At 44.4% G+C, this 20,555-nt stretch overlaps 1 protein-coding gene across 1 annotated transcript; it reads right to left on the bottom strand.

Moving 5' to 3' along the window:
• Positions 1-507: 507 nt before the first annotated feature.
• lamb4 (laminin, beta 4) lies at positions 508-16,376 on the bottom strand. The gene is made up of 34 exons (XM_039000429.1): positions 16,352-16,376; positions 15,300-15,457; positions 13,626-13,761; positions 13,195-13,268; positions 12,886-13,074; positions 12,689-12,752; positions 12,317-12,531; positions 12,052-12,172; positions 11,711-11,899; positions 11,324-11,479; positions 11,109-11,221; positions 10,871-10,950; positions 9,259-9,415; positions 8,985-9,116; positions 8,716-8,901; positions 8,449-8,561; positions 8,205-8,325; positions 7,929-8,100; positions 7,592-7,735; positions 7,153-7,384; positions 6,807-6,964; positions 6,469-6,693; positions 6,135-6,352; positions 3,671-3,767; positions 3,155-3,524; positions 2,892-3,052; positions 2,546-2,748; positions 2,184-2,387; positions 1,925-2,069; positions 1,622-1,829; positions 1,389-1,524; positions 1,067-1,237; positions 795-948; positions 508-647 (listed from the first exon to the last, which is right to left on the bottom strand). Exons 1-34 carry the CDS (start codon positions 16,374-16,376, stop codon positions 508-510), a joined length of 5,367 nt encoding a protein of 1,788 aa, XP_038856357.1.
• Between the last annotated feature and the right edge of the window lie 4,179 nt (positions 16,377-20,555).

Genomic DNA, 20,555 nt, shown 5'->3' with positions numbered 1-20,555 from the left:
TAACCTGAAAAGGGTCAGCAAGAAAGCTTTCCCCATTTTTTCACATTAGACCATGTAAGCAGATAAGTAGGCCAGGTTGGTAAAATAATAATTCACATTACAAGATAAAGTAAAGAAGAGCACACAAGAGGCTTCTCTCTCAACTGTCAGTTTCATGATCACCAAACGCCTCCCTGTGGAGCGTTAGGAGAACTACACTCTCAAATTCAGCAGCAAAACTCAAGAGCTTTTTATTTTATTTTATTTAACCTTTATTTAACTAGGCAAGTCAGTTAAGAACAAGTTCTTATTTACAATGACGGCCTATCCCGGCCAAACCCGGACGATGCTGGGCCAATTGTGCGCCGCCCTATGGGACTCCCAATCACGGCCGGATGTGATGCAGCCTGGATTCGAACCAGGTACTGTAGTGACACCTCTTGCACTGAGATGCAGGGCCTTTTGTGGCGCAGCGGTCCAGATCAGATGTCTGTGACCCTGAATCATCTCTTGATCCACCTGGGGGTGTTAGGAGGTACAGTTAATGTAACCATCCACACGCGCAGCAATCTCCTTTTGGAGGGCTTCTACCATCTCCAGCAACATGGCAACCTCCTTGGCCTTGTCCTCTTTGTTTCTGATGAAGTCTTGGATCTTTTTCTCCAAGTCTGAAGCAACAAAGAGAAAATGAAGACCATGATTAGTCAATTCTTTGAAACAGGTGTGTAACTGCTGGTGTGGAACAAATGCCTGCACACATAGTGGCTCTCCAGGATAGGAGTTGGATAGCTCTGTTTTAAAGTCCTGAGACTTACCGTCAATTTGTTGAATTTTATCTTGGACATCTTTTGCGACTTTCTCTGCCTCCATAGTAATGTTCTTCAGGCGTTCGTTGGCCACTTCATTATTGTTCTGGTTTGTGTTTCCCGTCTTTAGCCTACCAAACAGCGTAGTCACCTTGTCAAGCCCCTGGCAAATAAGTCGGAGAAAAACAAAAACCCATACCTATTTAGCATTATACTCACAGTATCACGACATCGTACCAAAGTGGTAAGTGAGTAGTGGTTATCAAGTGGAGACAACGTACCTTCTCTGCGTCAGTAGCGGCACCTATGGCTGCATCTGCATCAGCTTTGGCCTGCCCCGCCTGCTCTCTGTTCATCTCTGTCTTGCTCTTCAGAACCTCAATCTCCTCCAGCATCTCTGGAGTTCTAGTAGAGTTCAAGTTAGTCTCTATGTTGTTCAGTTTCTTCTCAATCTGCGGGGCCATGACAAATAGATCAAGTTATGCGAAAGAGTCTGATAGATGTTTAGACTAATACAAATACGCACCAGCAGGGATGGGTAGAGGGACAGAGACACAGAGAGAGCGCGCGAGAGAGAGTCTGAAGGTGTTAAGAGAGAATGACCTCTTTAATCATCTTGTCCGCCACGCCATTGCTTTCCTTAGCCTTCTCCAGGTCTTGCTCGACCTTGTCCTGTGTATTCTCAGTGTCCGTCATGGTTTTCTTGAGATCCGTAACATCAATACCCTTGGTTCTGTCCCTAATACATTGACAGCCATGGTACAAATAGGGTCATTTAGCCTGCAGGTTTATACAATGTGACAGTTACGCATATAAAAAACATGGTACTGGCTAACCTGATATCCTGAGCTTTCTCCAGCAGGTCCTGGGCTGTCTTGGCTTGGTCCTTTAGTTTTTTCAGATCCTCCTTGAACTCAATGAAGTTGGTCAGCACGCCCCGGATGTTCTGGATCATGGAGCGGATGTCGTCCGGAGAGCCCGGCAGCTGGATGGCCAGAACAGCCTTGACCAAATTCTCTATGTCCTCTGGTGTCACCATCTCATCTGTTAGCAGAGAAGTCGGCCACACAAGTCAAGTCATAAAATCTAATTTTTAAGGGATCTTTAAAAGCTTATATCCAGCCAACAATCACACTGACCTGTGAGGTAGTCTTTGACCCTATTGATGAGGTCCTTGGTGTCATTCTTCTCCCTCTTAAACATCTCCTTGCTGTCAGTGATCTTCTTCTGTAGATCCTCTGCCTGCTCCTGGGTGCCTTGGGTCATCTGTTTGGCCTCATTGATCTGAACAGGAGAGATTGAGACTTGTGTCATACACTATTGTGTATTAAATATATATTTTCCCATTTTAAAGCAGAAATAAAGTAACACATCTGTAGAGTTTATTTGGGAACATGCCTTGATCTTGGAGTCCTTTAGTTTTTGGAGCAGGTCGATAAGGTCATTCGCTACTTGCTCAGCTGTTTTTGTGGCGTTGTGGCTCACAGGGAAGCTGCCCTTGCACGTAGGACCCCCACATTCTCTCTGTCCCAGGAAGTCTCGACACAGCGCACCCCCACACTCTGATTTGGAGCATTCCTCATCACCTGGGCCTCCACAGATCTAGGAGGAGCCAAAGAGTGTAACATGGTTTATATCCAAATATGTCCATGCCTGACTACCAAAATGGTGCTGGCAACAATTGAAACAGACTGCCATTCACGCTAACGCATCACTCTATTGATGCATGCAGTGCAAGCACTACAATAAGGGACACTCACATTTTTGTTGAGTTTGGCCACACTCAGAGCCTTGACCTTCTTCTCCAGCCCCTCCATGTCTCCCAAGATGCTGCAGCTGGACAGATGGTCTTTGATTTCCTGCCGTGTGTCCATGGAGTTCTCCAGGGCCCTCTCGGCCTCCTTCACCTTCTTCTCATCAGCCATGAAGTCTGCATGCTGCTTCCGGATCTTACCCAGGGCCTCTGGATCAGCATCAAAATAAAAGTCCAGACAAATCAGAAACCCTTTACATTTGATCACATTACATTATATAGAGTTGCTCTCTACACACAGTGAAGTTACAGTGAATTCAATTTTATTTTGTAAACAATATGGCCCTATGTACCCTGCATTTCCTTTAGATCTAGTGTTGGAGCCTCGCCGATTTTGTTCCTTAAGTTATCCAACAGCATCTTGAACTCGTGGTGGATGTTGTCGATCTCAGTGTTCAGAAGAGATGATGAGTCCACGATGATGGCGTTGGGGTCTATGGAGTCTTTGAGTTTCCTGTGAGGAAGAAAAATGTGTACAGCTCCAAGATTACTGCTAAACGTACAGTGTAAATCATTTCACCTCATGGTTCAATATTCAGAAATGCTGTTTACGTACGAGATTCTGACACACAGCTTCTCCACGTCTTTCACCCGAGGTAGAGATCTCCCTGTCAGGTTCCCCAGATAGTCCAGCTTGGAGTGCATCTCCAGCATTCGTTGCAACTGACGACTGTGTCCAGGCTCCAGCTGTTCGCCGTGGTCAGGGATGAAGGTGCGCATCCTCTGGGCGGCACGGTGGACGTCGGTGACGTTGTCAGCCCACAGGACAGCACAGGGGTGGCACGGGAAGCAGGCGGGGAAGACTTGGTCATACCCAGGGGCACACTCATCACAGAAGATACCCATCACACCAACGCGGCACAGACACTCACCCGTCAATGGGTTGCAGGCGGGGCGGGCGGTACCCTCCATGTTACAATCGCAGGCTATGGAGACGTGATAAGGAGGGAAGGGATAAGTGTCAATCATTATTATTTCACGGTGAAACACTATTGTCTCTCTTTGTGGTGCTAGAAACTAAAAGACCCAATACTTAGCCATTTATCAATCGTCACTTTCGGCCACAACTTACAAACACACTGCAGGTCAGGGTTCCCAAAGTGATTTTCCCCACACTCATCACACTGTCTTCCTCCAAACTCAGTACGACACTGGCAATGACCAGTCACCTAAAGAGTCCAATATGAAGACATATATAGTGTGGACTAATAAATATCTCATTGTACCATGCTTTGACATAGAATAGTATAGAACAGAGTCAGGTCCATAATTATTGGCAACCTTGATAAAGATGAGCAAAGAAGACTGTATAAAATAAATAACACAAATACTGAGCTATATTGTATGCTACATTTTTTTATTATTATTTTATTGTATACTAATACAGTTGCTCAGAGAAAGCGATTTTGTTTAAAGGGGAGGTGCAGTCAAAAACGTGATTTCTCTGTGTTTTATGTACTCTGAGTATACAAAACATTAGGAACACTCGTAATATCGAGTTAAACCCCTGCCTTTTGTCCTCAGAACAGCCTCAATTTGTTGGGGTATGGACTCTGCAAGGTGTCAAAATATTCCACCGGGATGCTGGCCCCTGTTGACTCCAATGCTTCCCACAGTTGTATCAAGTTGCCTGGATGTCCTTTGGGTGGTGGACCATTCTTGATACACATGGGAAACTTGAACATGAAAAACCCAGTGGCGTTGCACTGGCACACTGGTTTGTGCCAAGAACTGCACAGGCACAGGCACTTAAAAATGTTGTCTTGCCCATTCACCCACTGAATGGCACATATAAACAATTCATGTCTCAATGCTTAAAAATCCTTCTTTATCCTGTCTCCTTCCCTTCATCTTTATTTAACTAGGGAAGTCAGTTAAGAACATATTCTTATTTTCAATGACGGCCTAGGAACAGGGGCAGAACAACAGATTTTAACTTGTCAGCTCGGGGATTTGATCTTGCAACCTTTCGGTTACTAGTCCATCGCTCTAACCACTAGGCTACCTGCCACCTCATGAAATCTATACTGATTGAAGTGGATTTAACAAGTGGCATCAATAAGGGATCATAGCTTTCACCTGGATGTTCCTAATGTTTTGTACACTCAGTGTATATTTAAGCATTAAGGCACGTGGGGGTATATGGCCAATATACCACGGCTAAGGGATGTACTTATGCACGACGCAAAGCGGAGTGCCTGGATACAGCCCGTAGAAGTGGTATATTGGCCATATACCACAAACCCCAGAGGAGGAGCCTAACGGGAAGGATGTGTTACCTGAAAACTAGTTGTTTTTGGCAGAGAGGGGAAAATCTCTGTTGTTGGTCTATTAACTTATACCGCCTGGTGAAGAAAAGAAAAACCACCCAGCCAAACAAACTGAAATTTCAGGCAGTCTTTTCAAACAGCACATGCACTAAAAGTGCATTATCATCATTTTCACGATATTATTCCAACCTCAGTGTTGAAATATACACTGAGTGTAAACAACAGGAACATCTGCTCTTTCCATGACAGCCTGACTAGTTGAATCCAGGTATGATCCCTTATTTAGGTCACCAGTTAAATCCACTTCAAATCAGGGTAGATGAAAGGGCGGAGACAGGTTAAAGAAGGATTTCTAAGCCTTGAGACAATTGAGAAATGGATTGTGTATGTGGCCAGACAAAAGATTTAGGCCAGACAAAAGATTTAAATGTCTTTGAACGGGGTATGGTAGTAGGTGTTTTTCTCACTCAACAGTTTCCCGTGTGTTTCAAGAATGATCCACCATCCAAACGACTTCCAGCCAACTTGACACAACTATAGGAAACATTGGGCCTGTGGAACAATTGACACCTTGTAGAGTCCTTGACCTGATGAACTGAGGCTGAGGGCAAAAGGTGGTGCAACTCAATATTAGGATGGTGTTCGTAATGTTTTGTACACTGTATATAAAACACAGGAAAATTGTGTTTTTGACCTCCCCTTTAAACAAAACCTTTCTTCAAGCAATTGTATTAGTATACTATAAAATAGAATTTTCCCCAAAAATGTGGAGCATACAATATAGCTCAGTATCTGCACTATTATTTTATACAGTCTTTTTTGCTCATCTTTAACAAGGTTGCCAATCATTTTGGACCTGACTGTATACAGTTGAAGTCAGAAGTTTACATACACCTTAGCCAAATACATTTAAACTCAGTTTCACAATTCCTGACATTTAATCTGAGTAAAAATTCCCTGTTTTAGGTCAGTTAGGATCACCACTTTATTTAAAGACTGTGAAATGTCAGAATAATATGTCAGAATTTTACACACTCAATTAGTATTTGGTAGCATTGAATTTTCCAAGCTGTTTAAAGACACAGTCAACTTAGTGTATGTAAACTTCTGACCCACTGGAATTGTGAATTATAAGTGAAATAATCTGTCTGTAAACAATTGTTGGAAAAATGACTTGTGTCATGCACTAAACTTCCAACTTCAACTGTATCTTTATTTATACATCCAAGTATGTAAAATGAAGTGCTAGGGTTATAGAGGCCATGCCTTGTCACAGTGGTTATTGAAGGAGTTAGCAGGGTCACATTTGCACGGTTGGCACCCGTACTCTCCCTGAATGTTCCAGAAGCCGGTGGCACACTCGTCACACAGCGTTCCCACCGCGCCCGCCCGACACGGGCACTGACCCGTCAGCGGGTCACAGAAACACGGGCTGCCCAGAGGGCACTGGGTCACATCCGTCCCCTGCCGGTCACAGGAGCACTCTGAGGAACACGCAAACAAAAATAAAGACAGTAAAACACACATAAATAGCCACATATCATATCCAAACAGTCATGGGATTTGATGACGATTTTGATACTGTGTGTCCCTGCTATACCTTTGCAGTCCTGGGCCAGTGCGTCTCCATAGTAGCCAGGCTTACAGCTCTGACAGCGGGGTCCCTGGGTGTTGTGGAGGCAACGCAAACACTCGCCCGTCACACTGTCACACGCGTCACTGTCAGCAGGGTCGATGTTGTTGTTACAGAGACACTCGTCGCAGCCGCCGCCCGGCACGGTCAGGCCGCCGTAGAAACCAGCGGAGCAGGCATCGCAGCGGAGACCTGAATGGAATGTGGGCGGGGAGGGAAACGTAGTTCAAAGGTCAGTATTGAGCAGTCAAACTAGCCAGTAGCTTTCATCAAATGTTGAAAAGAGTGCACATGCAGACACACACCTGTGTGTCCAGCCAGACAGTCACAAGTCAGGCTACCAGACTCTGGGTCCTTGTTGCAGGTGCTGGCAAAGAACCGTCCACTGGACTGAGTGTCAGGGCACAGACAAGGCTTACAGGGCTCCCTGGAGACTGGGTCACCAAAGTAACCCTCCACACAGCTGGAGCAACCAAACACACAACATTCATTGTTCAGTCTGATTGACACTGTGTGCACTGTACACTGGCAGATCTGTGACTGTAGAAATAATGATAATCAGACTAGTTGGCACACATAGATATGGAACCAGGCTATAGATATGGGTTGATTCTAATAGGGAAATGAATAAAAAAATGAAAGAGCCTTCACCTCTCACAATTGTATCCGGTGGAGTGTTCCCTGCAGTCCAGACAGGCTCCAGTGTCCTGGTCACACAGTTCAGCCAGGCCGTTGCACTTACAGGGCCGACACAGTGGGAAGCCGTAGTACCCTGACAGGCAACGATCACAGCGTCGCCCGCCCACCTCCATACGACACGGACACTGACCTCTGACCTGGTCACACAGCTCCGCCACTGCACCGCGAGGGTCACACTCACAGGCTGGAGGAGGGGAGGTGGGAGGAGGATGGAGAGAGAGAGAACACGAGAGAGAGAATATCTTCTCTTATTCAGGAAAAGGTTTGGTCACAATCAAAACACAACAAAGACCTCACAGCATCTTTTCAAACACACATATATATGTATATATATATTATGGTATGTAACCATAGAATGTAACCATAGGAAGCCGTTGTCATGGTGACATACGTGCACAGCCGTTGGATCCGAAGCCGAAGTTCAGGGGGGCGCAGGAGTCACAGCAGCGGCCAACCACGTTGGCCTTGCACTCACAGAGCCCTCCGAATTTACTGCAGTATGGGCCATGAGAACCCTGGATGTTACACCTGCAAACTGGAGACACAGGTAATGGCATTACCCATACACACTTTGGCTTTTTTCAAAGTCTCTTACCTTCGCTCAGGGCTCAGAGCTCAGAGCTAGCTGAAAACAAGTGCTGATTTCTGTCGCCAGAATGAGTATATACCCACAGTGTACACTGTGATAACGTGGAGATATTGTTTAGTGTAGGCCAGGCTTTACTCACGCATGGCACCGTTGTGTATGCGAGCCGACAGGCTTCCAATGAGGCCATAACACACATCAGGCAGGGTCTCCTGCTCAGCAGCCAACTCAAAACAGCGGAATCTTCTGAACGAGTCCAGCTCACTCTGCGAACAGAAGTCCTGCACAGACTCCATCTTAGGGATCAGACCCATCTAGAAACAGGAAGTTCATGGGTTTAACCGGGGTACCTCAGAAGACTACATCTCCCATGACAAATGATATTATGATACAAATGATAAGGTGATGGTATTCTCACTGAGTCGATGAGGGTATGTGAGCTGGACTGAGGGTTAGAGTTGGGCTGCTTCCTAAAAGTGATGTCCACATAATATCTACTTCCCGCATTCAGACACACAGGCGTATCCAAAATGGCAACCCTGGGGACAAACACACAATCATAATGTTATCAGACTTAGGGGTATACAGGTAAATACTGTACAATTCACCTCGGTGTGACCTCCGGTTGATATATTATGATAATGAGTGCAGTTGCCTTTTACCTGGCAGCCCCAGGTATGTTGAGGGTTTTCTCCCCTTTCGGGTTAGTGGGACAACCTCCGTCACCAGCCAATAATGGAACAATGCTCACAGAGGCCATCCAGTCATCTGGCGACTTCAGAGACCAAAGTAAGCACAGTGTCCAACTTTGAGGGCACAATAAATACAAGCTCAAACTCACACAGAAATGATTTCACACGAACACACATCGACACTTACAGCGTGTTTCCATGGTTTCAGATGTTTCTAGTTGCTATCGTTGCCCTCACCTCTGGTTCATAGCGGATGACTAGATGGTAGTCGAGGGACGCTGGGAGGTTGTCCACAGTGAACCTAAGCCCAGCACCATCCAGGACCCGCACGAATCCTGGACCGGTCCAAGTGATTGGTACATCTGGTGTCCTCTCCCGGGGCACAATCTGGAGTGCTGAGCCCGGGTCCAGGGGAATGGACCTCTGATGGAAAGAAACCCAGTGTGAGTTATTAATTAGTACCACACCAGTACTGTGTAAGTAAGGTATTGAGCCATTGCTAGTACCTGTCCCTGTCTTCTCCTCCTGGCTTGTCTTTTGCTTCTCCTGGTCAGGACCAAGCGGCCATTTTGATATTTGATGTCATAGCCCTGCTGTCTGTAGTATTCCTCACACACAGGCAGGTCTGTGGGTTTCAACTGGGGGAGGAACACACACAGACATCAACTTAGGGTTTTTGAATTGCTGCCAAAATCCAATATCAAAAGTGTGACACTGAAGCATTCCATCCACAGCCATTTGCCACAATGCTGGAGGTCAAATGTCATACTCAGGCCTCACCAGAGAGGAGGAGTTTTTTCCTTCCAGTGGGGCAGCGTTCTCTGCCTCGTACAGGTAGTAGTCTAGAGCAGCCAGGAAATGTCCAGGGGCAGGATCCCCACAGTTCCGACCCACCATGTTTGGCAGGCACTGACACTGGCCGTCCAATGAAGAGCACCTGTGGACATAACAGACAGGGAGATACAGCCAAACAAGGTTGGACAAGGGAGCAAGACAGAACATGCTTAGCCTGGGGTGTATTCTGTTTCAGAGGTGAAACGTTCAGAATGTTTACATAGCAATGTATTGAGTAGGACAGATGGGATTGATGATGAGTGTTTCACCTCACTGAATAAACCCCAGGTGTTACGTCAGTTTAGTGAAGCATAGGTCTAGTGTGGCCTAGGTAGTCTAGCGGTCTAGGCAGCTGCTTCTAGCGCACATGTACTGCTGCAGCATGGGTTCAAATCTGGCCCACTGCTATTCAGCACACTCTTCTCCATCTTTCAGCTCTGTCCAAGACTTAAAAATATATACTCTACCGTTTGGGGTCACTTAGAAATGTCCTTGTTTTTGAAGGCCAGCATCCCGGAGTCGCCTCTTCACCGTTGACATTGAGACTGGTGTTTTGCGGGTACTATTTAATGAAGCTGCCAGTTGAGGACTTGTGAGGCATCTGTTTCTCAAACTAGACACTAATGTACTTGTCCTCTTGCTCAGTTGTGCACCGGGGCTTCCCACTCCTTTTTCTATTCTGGTTAGAGCCAGATTGCGCTGTTCTGTGAAGGGAGTAGTACACAGCGTTGTACCAGATCTTCAGTTTCTTGGCAATTTCTCGCATGGAATAGCCTTCATTTCTCAGAACAAGAACAAGAATAGACTGAATAGTTTCAGAAGAATGTTCTTTGTTTCTGGCCATTTTCAGCCTGTAATCGAACCCACAAATGCTGACACTCCAAATACTCTGGTCCCGTGTGGCTCAGTTGGTAGAGCATGGCGCTTGCAACGCCAGGGTTGTGGGTTCATTCCCCACGGGGGGACCAGGATGAATATGTATGAACTTTCCAATTTGTAAGTCGCTCTGGATAAGAGCGTCTCCTAAATGACTTAAATGTAATACTCAACTAGTCTTAAGAAAGCCAGTTTTATTGCTTCTTTAATCAGAACAACAGTTTTCAGCTGTGCTAACATAATTGCAAAAGGGTTTTCTAATGATCAATTAGCCTTTTAAAATTATATACTTGGATCAGCTAACACAAAGTGCCATTGAAACACAGGAGTGATGGTTGCTGATAATGAGGGTCTCTGTACACCTATGTAGATATTCCATAAAAAATCTGCCCTTTCCAGCTACAATAGTCATTTACAACATTAACAATGTCTACACTGTATTTCTGATAAATTTGATGTTATTTTAATGGACAAAAAAATTGCTTTTCTTTCAAGAACAAGCACATTTCTAAGTGACCCCAAACTTTTGAACGGTAGTGTACATATATAAAAATAAAGTAACTGTCCAGATTTCTATGAAATATGACCTATAATGAATTAAAATATGAGTGAAATCGTGAGATTTTCACTGGACAGCAACTTTAAGAAGTCATTATGTACTGTACAATGATGTTTTACACACGTGCTGCTGTAGGCTCCTCCATGGTCACAGTCACAAGGTGAGCAGGTGTGTACAGTGTTCCCCAGACCCCAGTAGCCTGGCTAGAGAGAGAGAGCGAGACAGCAAGAGCGAGATATAGTGAGAGAGATCAATCAGGTCGTTGGTGGCAGTTTATGGTAAGAGCTAAATCACAATAAATGTGGCAGAAAGAATCAACTCCATCGCTACAACACTGGTTGTCATGGACACATGGTCCTACCAGACATTGGTCACACAGGGGTCCCATGGCGAGGCGTTGACATACACACTGGCCTGTCACCTGGTCACATGGGTAGGGGGTCAGGACACTACCCAGGAAGTTACACCTGCACCCTAAACACAGAGGACCAATCAGAGAGAGGGGATGCACCACAGGGAGGCCAGCATAGGTATAGAATGAGTCAAGCAGATCTGGCTCATGGTAAAGATTCTTACTCTGGCAGCCAGTGGGGTCCTCCTGGCTGAACCCGTAGAAGCCAAATTTACAGCGATCACACCTGTCCCCCGCCACGTTCTCCTTACACATGCAGCGGCCCGACACGGGGTCACACAGGCCATTATCCAGGGACCCCGTCAGGTCACAGTCACACGCTGGAGCAGAGGGAGCCAATGAGATCCACCGTTAGAACAGGATGGAGAGAGATTGAATGACGTCATCGATGCACAGCTTCATATAGGATGACATCAATGCAAGCGTCTATTGACTGCACTTCATGGGAGTAGTACAAGACTTACAGGGACAACTTCATATAAATCATTGGCAGATTATTTGCCAAGACCAAAAGCCCAATCTAGATCTGAACCTGCTAGAAGCTGACTTACGGATACAGCCCCGAGGGTCTTCCATGGAGAGCTGGGGGTCCTGATAGAGATAGGGTCGGCAGCGTTCACACTGGGGACCCATGCGGTCGTGTCGGCAGCCGTCACACACCCCCCCACTGACCCCCCCACTGGCCTGGTACTGGTCTATGTCGAAGTGACACGTCTCCGAATGACCGTGACAGTTACACCCTAAGTGAAGAAACAAACACCAATTTAATACTTATACAATGTAGTACACTCCCAATTATACTATTTTCCACATAAGCATCTCGGATTTGAATTCCAGTCAGTTCATGCATAAACACCAGTCAAATAGTAAATAGCCCATTAAAGTGCATTACTTCTGCAGACATGTGGGTCAGTTTGGCCGGCCGGCCTCCAGGGGACATCGTTGTAAAAGTCCTGGCATCTCTCACAGTTTGTGCCCACAGTGTTATGTTGGCATACACAGCGCCCGTGAATCTAAGAGAACAAGATCAGAGATATACGGCGGTAAACAATCCTCGAAGAACCCCAAAAAAGAAGAAGAAAAAACCCGTTCAGGATTCAATGTGGCCATTATGGATACAGTACAACTGCTACATTCCCTTTCTGCGCCATTCTCACCATGCCAGGCTCATTTAAAACGTCACCCCGGGTGCCATCCACCGGCATGCACATGCTGGCATGGCCATTGCAGAAGCAGCTGCCGCGCACCACCATTTCGTACAGGGCATAGTAGTACTTCTCCTGAGGGTTCCTCTTCTTCCGCCCCAGTAGGGTGTCACCCAGGGTGAACAGATGGGTGAAGTTGACCCGCAGGTTGGTCAAGGTGATCTGCTCTGAAGGGGAGAACATTTCAAATGGGTGAAAGTGTGTATGTTCTTTTTATATATATATATATATATATATATATATATATATATATATATACGTATAATTCTACATTGTTCCACTGATGGTAATAATGCAATGAAAAGTATAGGAGCTGTGTCTAACCTTGAATATGAGGAGCATATGGGTTCTCTATGTCAAAGCTTGGATCTAGAGCCTTCAACACCACCTGTAATGGAATCATAGATATGTGCCATAAGTTTGGTTATTGCGTTTTACATGTGTGTGTGTGTGTAAGTCACTCTAGATAAGTGTCTGCTAAATGACCAAAATGCAAATGCGTGTGTGTTTGTGTATCTCACCTCTCCGTCAGTAGATGGCTCTGAGGCGGAGTATCTGCTGTCACAGACGACGTCATCGGTGCTGCCAGCCGGCCCTTGTGAGACCCCAGGGAAGTGGGAGGCACAGTCCTCGGCAAAGTAGCGGAACACCTTCCAACTGTACCCGTAGTCTTTGGACCTCTCCACCAGCATGGCGGCAGGACGGAAACTCTTCAAGGTCAACAAAAGGAAATATTAGCAGAAAGTGGCAGTGCAGCCAGAGCGAAAATGGTTAAGAACACTGTGTTATGGTTTGGCTGTGAGAGGTCTTAGACAAGGGGTGTTAGATACCTTGAAAGTGAGGACGAGATGGCTGAACTGGAATAGAGTCTCCAGATCCAGCCGGATACTGACTTGATGAACCCCTACAGTTATGGATGAATAGTGGTATCAATGAATGTTGTAAGAATACATTTACTGGTGCCAAGGCCAAGGTCTTTTGTATCAGGTGTAGTCCAAAAGTCCCTAAAAGGGATTTTCCATAGCTGTCATTGTATAGTAAGCTCTAGCCGAGCCATTCTTAAGGTGCTGGAACATTCTTGCTCACCTCTTGATATGATCAGGCTTGGTTTAAATACATGCGTCAAATACTTTCAAGTGATTTAGTTAGCCCTGTCGGTACTCAGGCTATAGCTCACCTCAAATACTTTCACGTAAGTAACATTATATGTTTTTGACCCAGGCCTGGCTATCATACAAACAACATCTGGAGTGAGACCCACCGTTCTCAGACTGCCACCACTTCATCTTGCGCTCAGGGCCAAAGGTGGTGATGATGTTCTCAATCTGGTGGCTGTTTTGGTTGTTGTAGAGGTTGTAGGGCTGCCTGGAGTCACATTTGAAACACTTCTGCCCATCCTGAGAGACAAAAAGGGACATTTTCCATTTTGTCACTCAAAATAAAAGAGTGGTTTTACACATCTAATTGGTTTCTCATGGCAACAACTCCAATAACTGAGTGAGCGATTAAGTTAAAGTTTTGTTCTACAATTAGTTCTTAACTCCCCCCCCCCCCCCCCCCCCCCCAAAAAAAAGGAGGCAGTATTTTACGAACAAACGGAACTTATAAAGCCATAAGACCACAAATCATACAAAAGTGTATGGAACTTCCATGCGATGGTAGGCGTGTGAGGACAAGCATTCGCAAACACTGGAATAATCCCATTAAATCAACTCAGTCAGACAAGGTATGACTGGCCTCCTCTACTGTTATTCACAACTATCAATCGGTAGTTAGAGAACAACATTTGTCATGCATCTGTTCTGACTAACTAATAAGAAATTGAATCAAATAAAGAACCAAAATGAACTAGAAAATTACATGCAAAAGAGGAACACACCCCACATACCTATCACCTGTCAAGGGAGAACAGGGGGAAGAGCTGCGAGAGAGAAAGGGATAAGTAGAAGAAGGAGAGACAGAAAGTGAGGGAGAAAGGCAGAGAGTGAAAAAGACAGAAAAGTGAAGGGGAGTGAAGGGGAAGCAAGAGGACTATACACGCAATCATCATAGCGAGAGCAGAAAAATTAGTCCCAGAGCATGTTCAGGGAAAAGACAGGTAATGACCTATAAATGTAGCGGATCAAGACACGTCTGCAGTATGAGGCATTTTAAGGGCGAGCCACAGAGCTGTCAATCAAATGGAGAGAGTTGTTCTAAAACAACACTTTATATACTATTCTAACCTTCAACGTCTGGCTTAAAACCTGTTGAAAGTCTGTAGATAATACTGACCAGGTTTGGGTAGGTTACTTTCTAAATGTAATCAGTTACAGTTACTAGTTACCACGTTTTTTCAAAATGTGATAGTTACTTTTGGATTATTTTTCCCTTAAGAGGCGTTAGAAGACAAAAAGGATCCATCAAACGCATTTGGTGTGTCATCATAGCGGTCGCTGACTTGTGGTCAGACTCGCTCAGGTGAAATAAACTTAAACTTGAAAACTTTTTCAATGCTGAGCTAAATTTCATTGTGAAAACTAAGGCGTCAATGTATTTATTTTTTCTCGCAAACATCCTTTTTGAATTTAAAAGTAATCAAATAAGTAATCATCTAGTTTTCTAAAGTATCTGTAATCTGATTACAGTATTTTTTGCTGGTAAATTCACTGATGAACGTTACAGTTTTTTGTAATCAGGTTACATGTAATCAGTTACTCCTCAACCCTGGTACTGGCAAGCCTGATGTCTTTTTGCGTGGGATCACAGCTATAGTACCTGCACGCATTTGTCAATCTGTCTGTCTCTGTTTGTGGAACATATCTGTTATGACATTAGTACTGTGTACAGAGACAGGTAAACATATGCAGACAACACTGCCTTCAACACCACGTCTCTAGTTTGTATTTAGGAACGGCGCACCGCAGAGCCGCCCTATCAAGGTTTAAGTCCTGACCTCCAGGTATCCGAGGATGCAGTAGTTCTGGGGCCCGTTCCGTCCACAGGTGGAGGAGGCTGAGAGCTGGGCAGCGCGGCCCACCATCAGGTCCCCCAGCTGGGGGTGGCAAGAGTTGACATCACAGTCTTCTTGGAGGAGGGCCCCAGGCACCAGCACTGGAACAGAGAAACTGAAATGTTCTTATCCTTTTCTTTGGCTTTAACCTGTTTAGTGTTTATTTATAGATTAACACTAAATGTAATACAGGATTCTGAATTAAAAAATATGATGTCAAGGCAGCACTATAATAGCTAGATTATGGGAGATAATATTATGAGTATTGTGCTATTGTACTATTTGTTTTGGAAGGGTTTAAACCCTATGCTCACAAATGAACAGCATAGTGAACCAGACAAAAGGATAGACGCATTGACTATAATTACAGTATGTGTAAGCTGTCATTATGTAAACATTACAGGTCATTATTAAAGACTAGTGTGCTTTTGATTATATCCAGACACTGTAATCATACACAAGCCAGACGTTGTTCCTCATTTCATTTTCTAAGTAAACATTTTAAGTCAATTACAAGTTGTTTTAAAAGACATGCAGTCTTTGATGGGGCCTTTACGAAAATAAGTATTTTATTAAACAGAAATAAAAATGAACAAAAAAAACGAATACAACTTATGAGATGACCAAAGTCACTTTTTATAACACTCAAAATTTCTACTTGACAATAGTAAAGTTGTCCATACATGACGAAAATGATATCCACCATTTTGAATATTAGGGAAAATATGCAAATAAAAATGTCTCCCGCTAGAGAAAGCAAGTGCCAGCAAGTGGAAATATTCTCCATCAGTGTGCAGCAAGTGATCACACGCCTGTGGAAAAGAGGACTCATGGACTATAATGGCAAAGAGATTCTTCCTGCCAAAAACAAGACAATTTAATCCCGCCCCTGTTGAAACAAATAGCTGTGAGGATCTGTTTTTTCCTTTTTCTGCTACATGTGATTTGCCAGTCATCAATTCTAATAGTGCCAAAGGAAGGTGCATGCGACTTACACACGAGCAGGAACAGAGAAACCATCCTGCAGGTCGTCGGCTGCCAGACCTACTGAGCGGTAGAAAACAACCCAGAGTGTGAAAACACAATATATTTCCTAGATATCACTGCACTGTTGGAGCTAGAAACATAAGCATTTCCAATAAACTTTGATTTGATTTTGAAGACAGTCGCCATGTTTTCAGTTCACTGGACCCAGATTAAGCCTATTCCCTGACAAAGAAGCAAGACTCAATAGAGATGCTCTAAATGGGGGTGCTTTTTAGTCCGAGAATGAATAAGGGTCCAGTGAACCAGGCCAAAGTGGTTATCACTGTCAAGGAGAAGGGAGGGAGAGGGTCTGTCAAAATGCATTGAACAGAGTTCAAACAAACAGAGACGTAGAGTGGAGAGTTGATGTTCAGGACCTTTCGACCAGTACAAGTAGGTGAGGGTATTCACGTTATCACAGATACATCAAGGTTTCACCAACATGCTGATAAATAGGTCCAGACATGCTGGGCAGGCCATTATTTTGGCTATCATGACTATGGCCCCATAGGATGACAACGCCCCCATCCACAGGACACGAGTGGTCACTGAATGGTTTGATGAGCATGAAAATGATGTAAACCACATGCCATGGCCATTTCTGTCTCCAGATCTCAACTCAATTGAACACCTACAGTATGAGAGACACCAAATGATGGAATGGATGAATGGTGTCACATCCCTCTAATAGTGTTCCAGACATTTGTAGAATCGATGCCAAGGTGCATTGAAGCTGTTCTGACTCGTGGTGGTCCAACCCCCTATTAAGATACTTTATGTTGGTGTATCCTTTATTTTGGCAGTTACCTGTATATTGTCACAGCAAAAATAATCCTGCAGCAATAGGATTTGAACGTTTAGTCCATAATGTTACTTGATCGGTGGTTAGGCCTGAAGTAGGCTACATGAAACGTGCAATGCTGTTAATATGTGTTAGTGTGGGTTTTCAGTGAATTTATGTAAATCATCTGCATTTGCTGCAGCGCAGGAAAATTCTCAACACCAAAAGAGTGATCAAATTAAAATCCTAAACTACCACATCTTTAGGCAATGTATTGTAAACACAAAGTGGCTGCAACAGTAAAGTTGACACATACCACAGACGTCATTTGCTTCATCAGTAAATATTCCGATCATTCTGGTGATGTGATATTAGCTAAGCTGCAATGCCATTGGTGGTGTGACTGATTTGACCGTCTCCCTAATTGTATGGGCTACTTTTCTCACATCGTGGGTCATATAGCCAATGCACAATGGGAGACGTCAATGCATGGCAGCAAAATAATACGCCCAAGGGACTACATTGGAATGTACAATGCCGTATATCACTGTTCCCTGCAAAAGTGAACCCTCAAGGGAGGAATGAACCTCAATGGGAATGTATGGGCCTCAAGAGATAGTATGCGGATTTACTCTTAGGCTATGCTTCGACTTGCATTATGGAACCAATCCATACAGTAACTCAAATCTCAGGTGAAAAACAGTCTCTAGAATTTAACGTAAAGCCAGCTAACCAACATAATGTAGCTGACATTGCCTGAATGCACATCAAACAGTCATTTAACATCATATATAAAAGATTGTTGGCAATAATGTAGGTTTTAATGGACAGTATACTGTAGAACAAAGTGTGTACATATTTCCTTGGCATTGTGTTATCACTAATTGCATGAAAACAGAATATGGTTTTCCATACCTCTGTACAGCAGCAAAGATCTTCTCCAACAGTGTGCTGCGGAATCGAATGAAGATCCCACAAAAGTCCTCAAAGAGGCAGTGAAACAAGACGTCTCATCTCAAATACATCACACTAAAATGACTTCAAACCAAATGACTGCCAACTACTCAGGGGAAAATAGTATGAGATATTATATTTGAGATCTATGTGATACCTATATTTGATAAGTGATCTACTGCACCAGATTTGCCTCAAGCCAATTTCCCAATAGAGTATCTGATAAAAAAAGGGATGATTCAAGAACAAAACGCATGTCCCATTCAAAGCTTATTACAGGCCGTATCATAAGATCGGTGCAGCGTTACAGTAGCTTTCTCATATCATAACGCAGACAGTAGTAGTACTTACAGTATGAGCAGTCTTCCCTGTATGCTTCCAGAATCAGCGCTTACCTGCTCCAGACCCTGACTGTGATTAGGGCGGTAATGATATGGAGTCTCAGCATGTAAGAGCACACCTGAGCACCATACAGAGAGAGAGAGAGAGAGCAGGCCAAACGAAGGCCCCCGGGGGTAAAAGTGAAGGAGAAGAAGGATTAGGTTTCATTCAAAGCTGACACATCCCTCTCTGAGTTATAGCTGAGGTACAGTACAGCAAGAGGGAGGGATTTACCTGGACAAAGACATGGAACACAGAGTGCACACAGTTACTGAGGTATGCTCACCTTCCCTGGATGTAGTCCAGTATGAGTTACCGAGGTATGCTCACCTTCCCTGGATGTAGTACAGTATGAGTTACTGAGGTATGCTCACCTTCCCTGGATGTAGTACAGTATGAGTTACTGAGGAATGCTTACCTTCCCTGGATGTAGTACAGTATGAGTTACTGAGGAATGCTCACCTTCCCTGGATGTAGTACAGTATGAGTTACTGAGGTATGCTCACCTTCCTTGGATGTAGTACAGTATGAGTTACTGAGGTATGCTCACCTTCCCTGGATGTAGTACAGTACGAGTTACTGAGGTATGCTCACCTTCCCTGGATGTAGTACAGCATGAGACAGGGGTTTACTCTAACAAAAACATAGAAGACACCAGTGGTATTGTCACGTTCTGACCTTAGTTCCTTTGTTATGTCTTTATTTTAGTTTGGTCAGGGCGTGAGTTGGGGTGGGCATTCTATGTTGTTTTTTCTATGTTTTGTTCTATTGTTCTATTTCTATGTGTTTGGCCTAGTATGGTTCTCAGAGGCAGGTGTCAGTCGTTGTCTCTGATTGGGAGCCATATTTAGGTAGCCTGTTTGTCATTGTGTGTTGTGGGTGATTATATTTTCTGTTTGATGTTTCACCGTACAGGACTGTTCGTTTTGTCGTTTTATTGTTTTTGTTCAGTGTTCAGTTTCTTATTAAAACATTATGGACACTTACCACGCTGCGCATTGGTACTCCTCTCCTTCCACCCACGACGAGCGTTACAGGTATCTTATTTATGCTCACCATATCCTGTGCAGTGGAGTGGATACAATTCATAAAGCAATGAATTAGAACGCATGGAATAGTGTCTGAGTGCACCCCTTGCCTGGATGCCATACAGTATGAGGAAGGGGATTTAACCAACATCAAATAGTCTCTACTAATACATTATCTCCAAATACTGATACAGCTGTATCAAAGAAATAGAACACACATAGTTGTCAATCATAGGTAATGAAGGAAATAAAACCTAGGAGGTTATTCAATCAGAAACAGATAGCATCTCCAGAAGTGGATTTGATATATCGATTTAGAGCCTTCTTACTGGTTTTAATAACATTGTAATTTGATTTCCTTTTTATATACACTGCTCCAAAAAAATAAAGGGAACACTTAAACAACACAATGTAACTCCAAGTCAATCACACTTCTGTGAAATCAAACTGTCCACTTAGGAAGCAACACTGATTGACAATAAATTTCACATGCTGTTGTGCAAATGGAATAGACAACAGGTGGAAATTATAGGCAATTAGCAAGACACCCCCAATAAAGGAGTGGTTCTGCAGGTGGTGACCACAGACCACTTCTCAGTTCCTATGCTTCCTGGCTGATGTTTTGGTCGCTTTTGAATGCTGGCGGTGCTTTCACTCTAGTGGTAGCATGAGACGGAGTCTACAACCCACACAAGTGGCTCAGGTAGTGCAGCTTATCCAGGATGGCACATCAATGCGAGCTGTGGCAAGAAGGTTTGCTGTGTCTGTCAGCGTAGTGTCCAGAGCATGGAGGCGCTACCAGGAGACAAGCCAGTACATCAGGAGACGTGGAGGAGGCCGTAGGAGGGCAACAACCCAGCAGCAGGACCGCTACCTCCGCCTTTGTGCAAGGAGGTGCACTGCCAGAGCCCTGCAAAATGACCTCCAGCAGGCCACAAATGTGCATGTGTCTGCTCAAACGGTCAGAAACAGACTCCATGAGGGTGGTATGAGGGCCCGACGTCCACAGGTGGGGGTTGTGCTTACAGC

Source organism: Salvelinus namaycush, chromosome 9 (genome assembly GCF_016432855.1).
Source record: "Salvelinus namaycush isolate Seneca chromosome 9, SaNama_1.0, whole genome shotgun sequence".
Classification (NCBI taxonomy): domain Eukaryota; kingdom Metazoa; phylum Chordata; class Actinopteri; order Salmoniformes; family Salmonidae; genus Salvelinus; species Salvelinus namaycush.
Note: the sequence above shows the minus strand (reverse complement) of the source record. Positions and strands in the feature narration are given on the sequence as shown.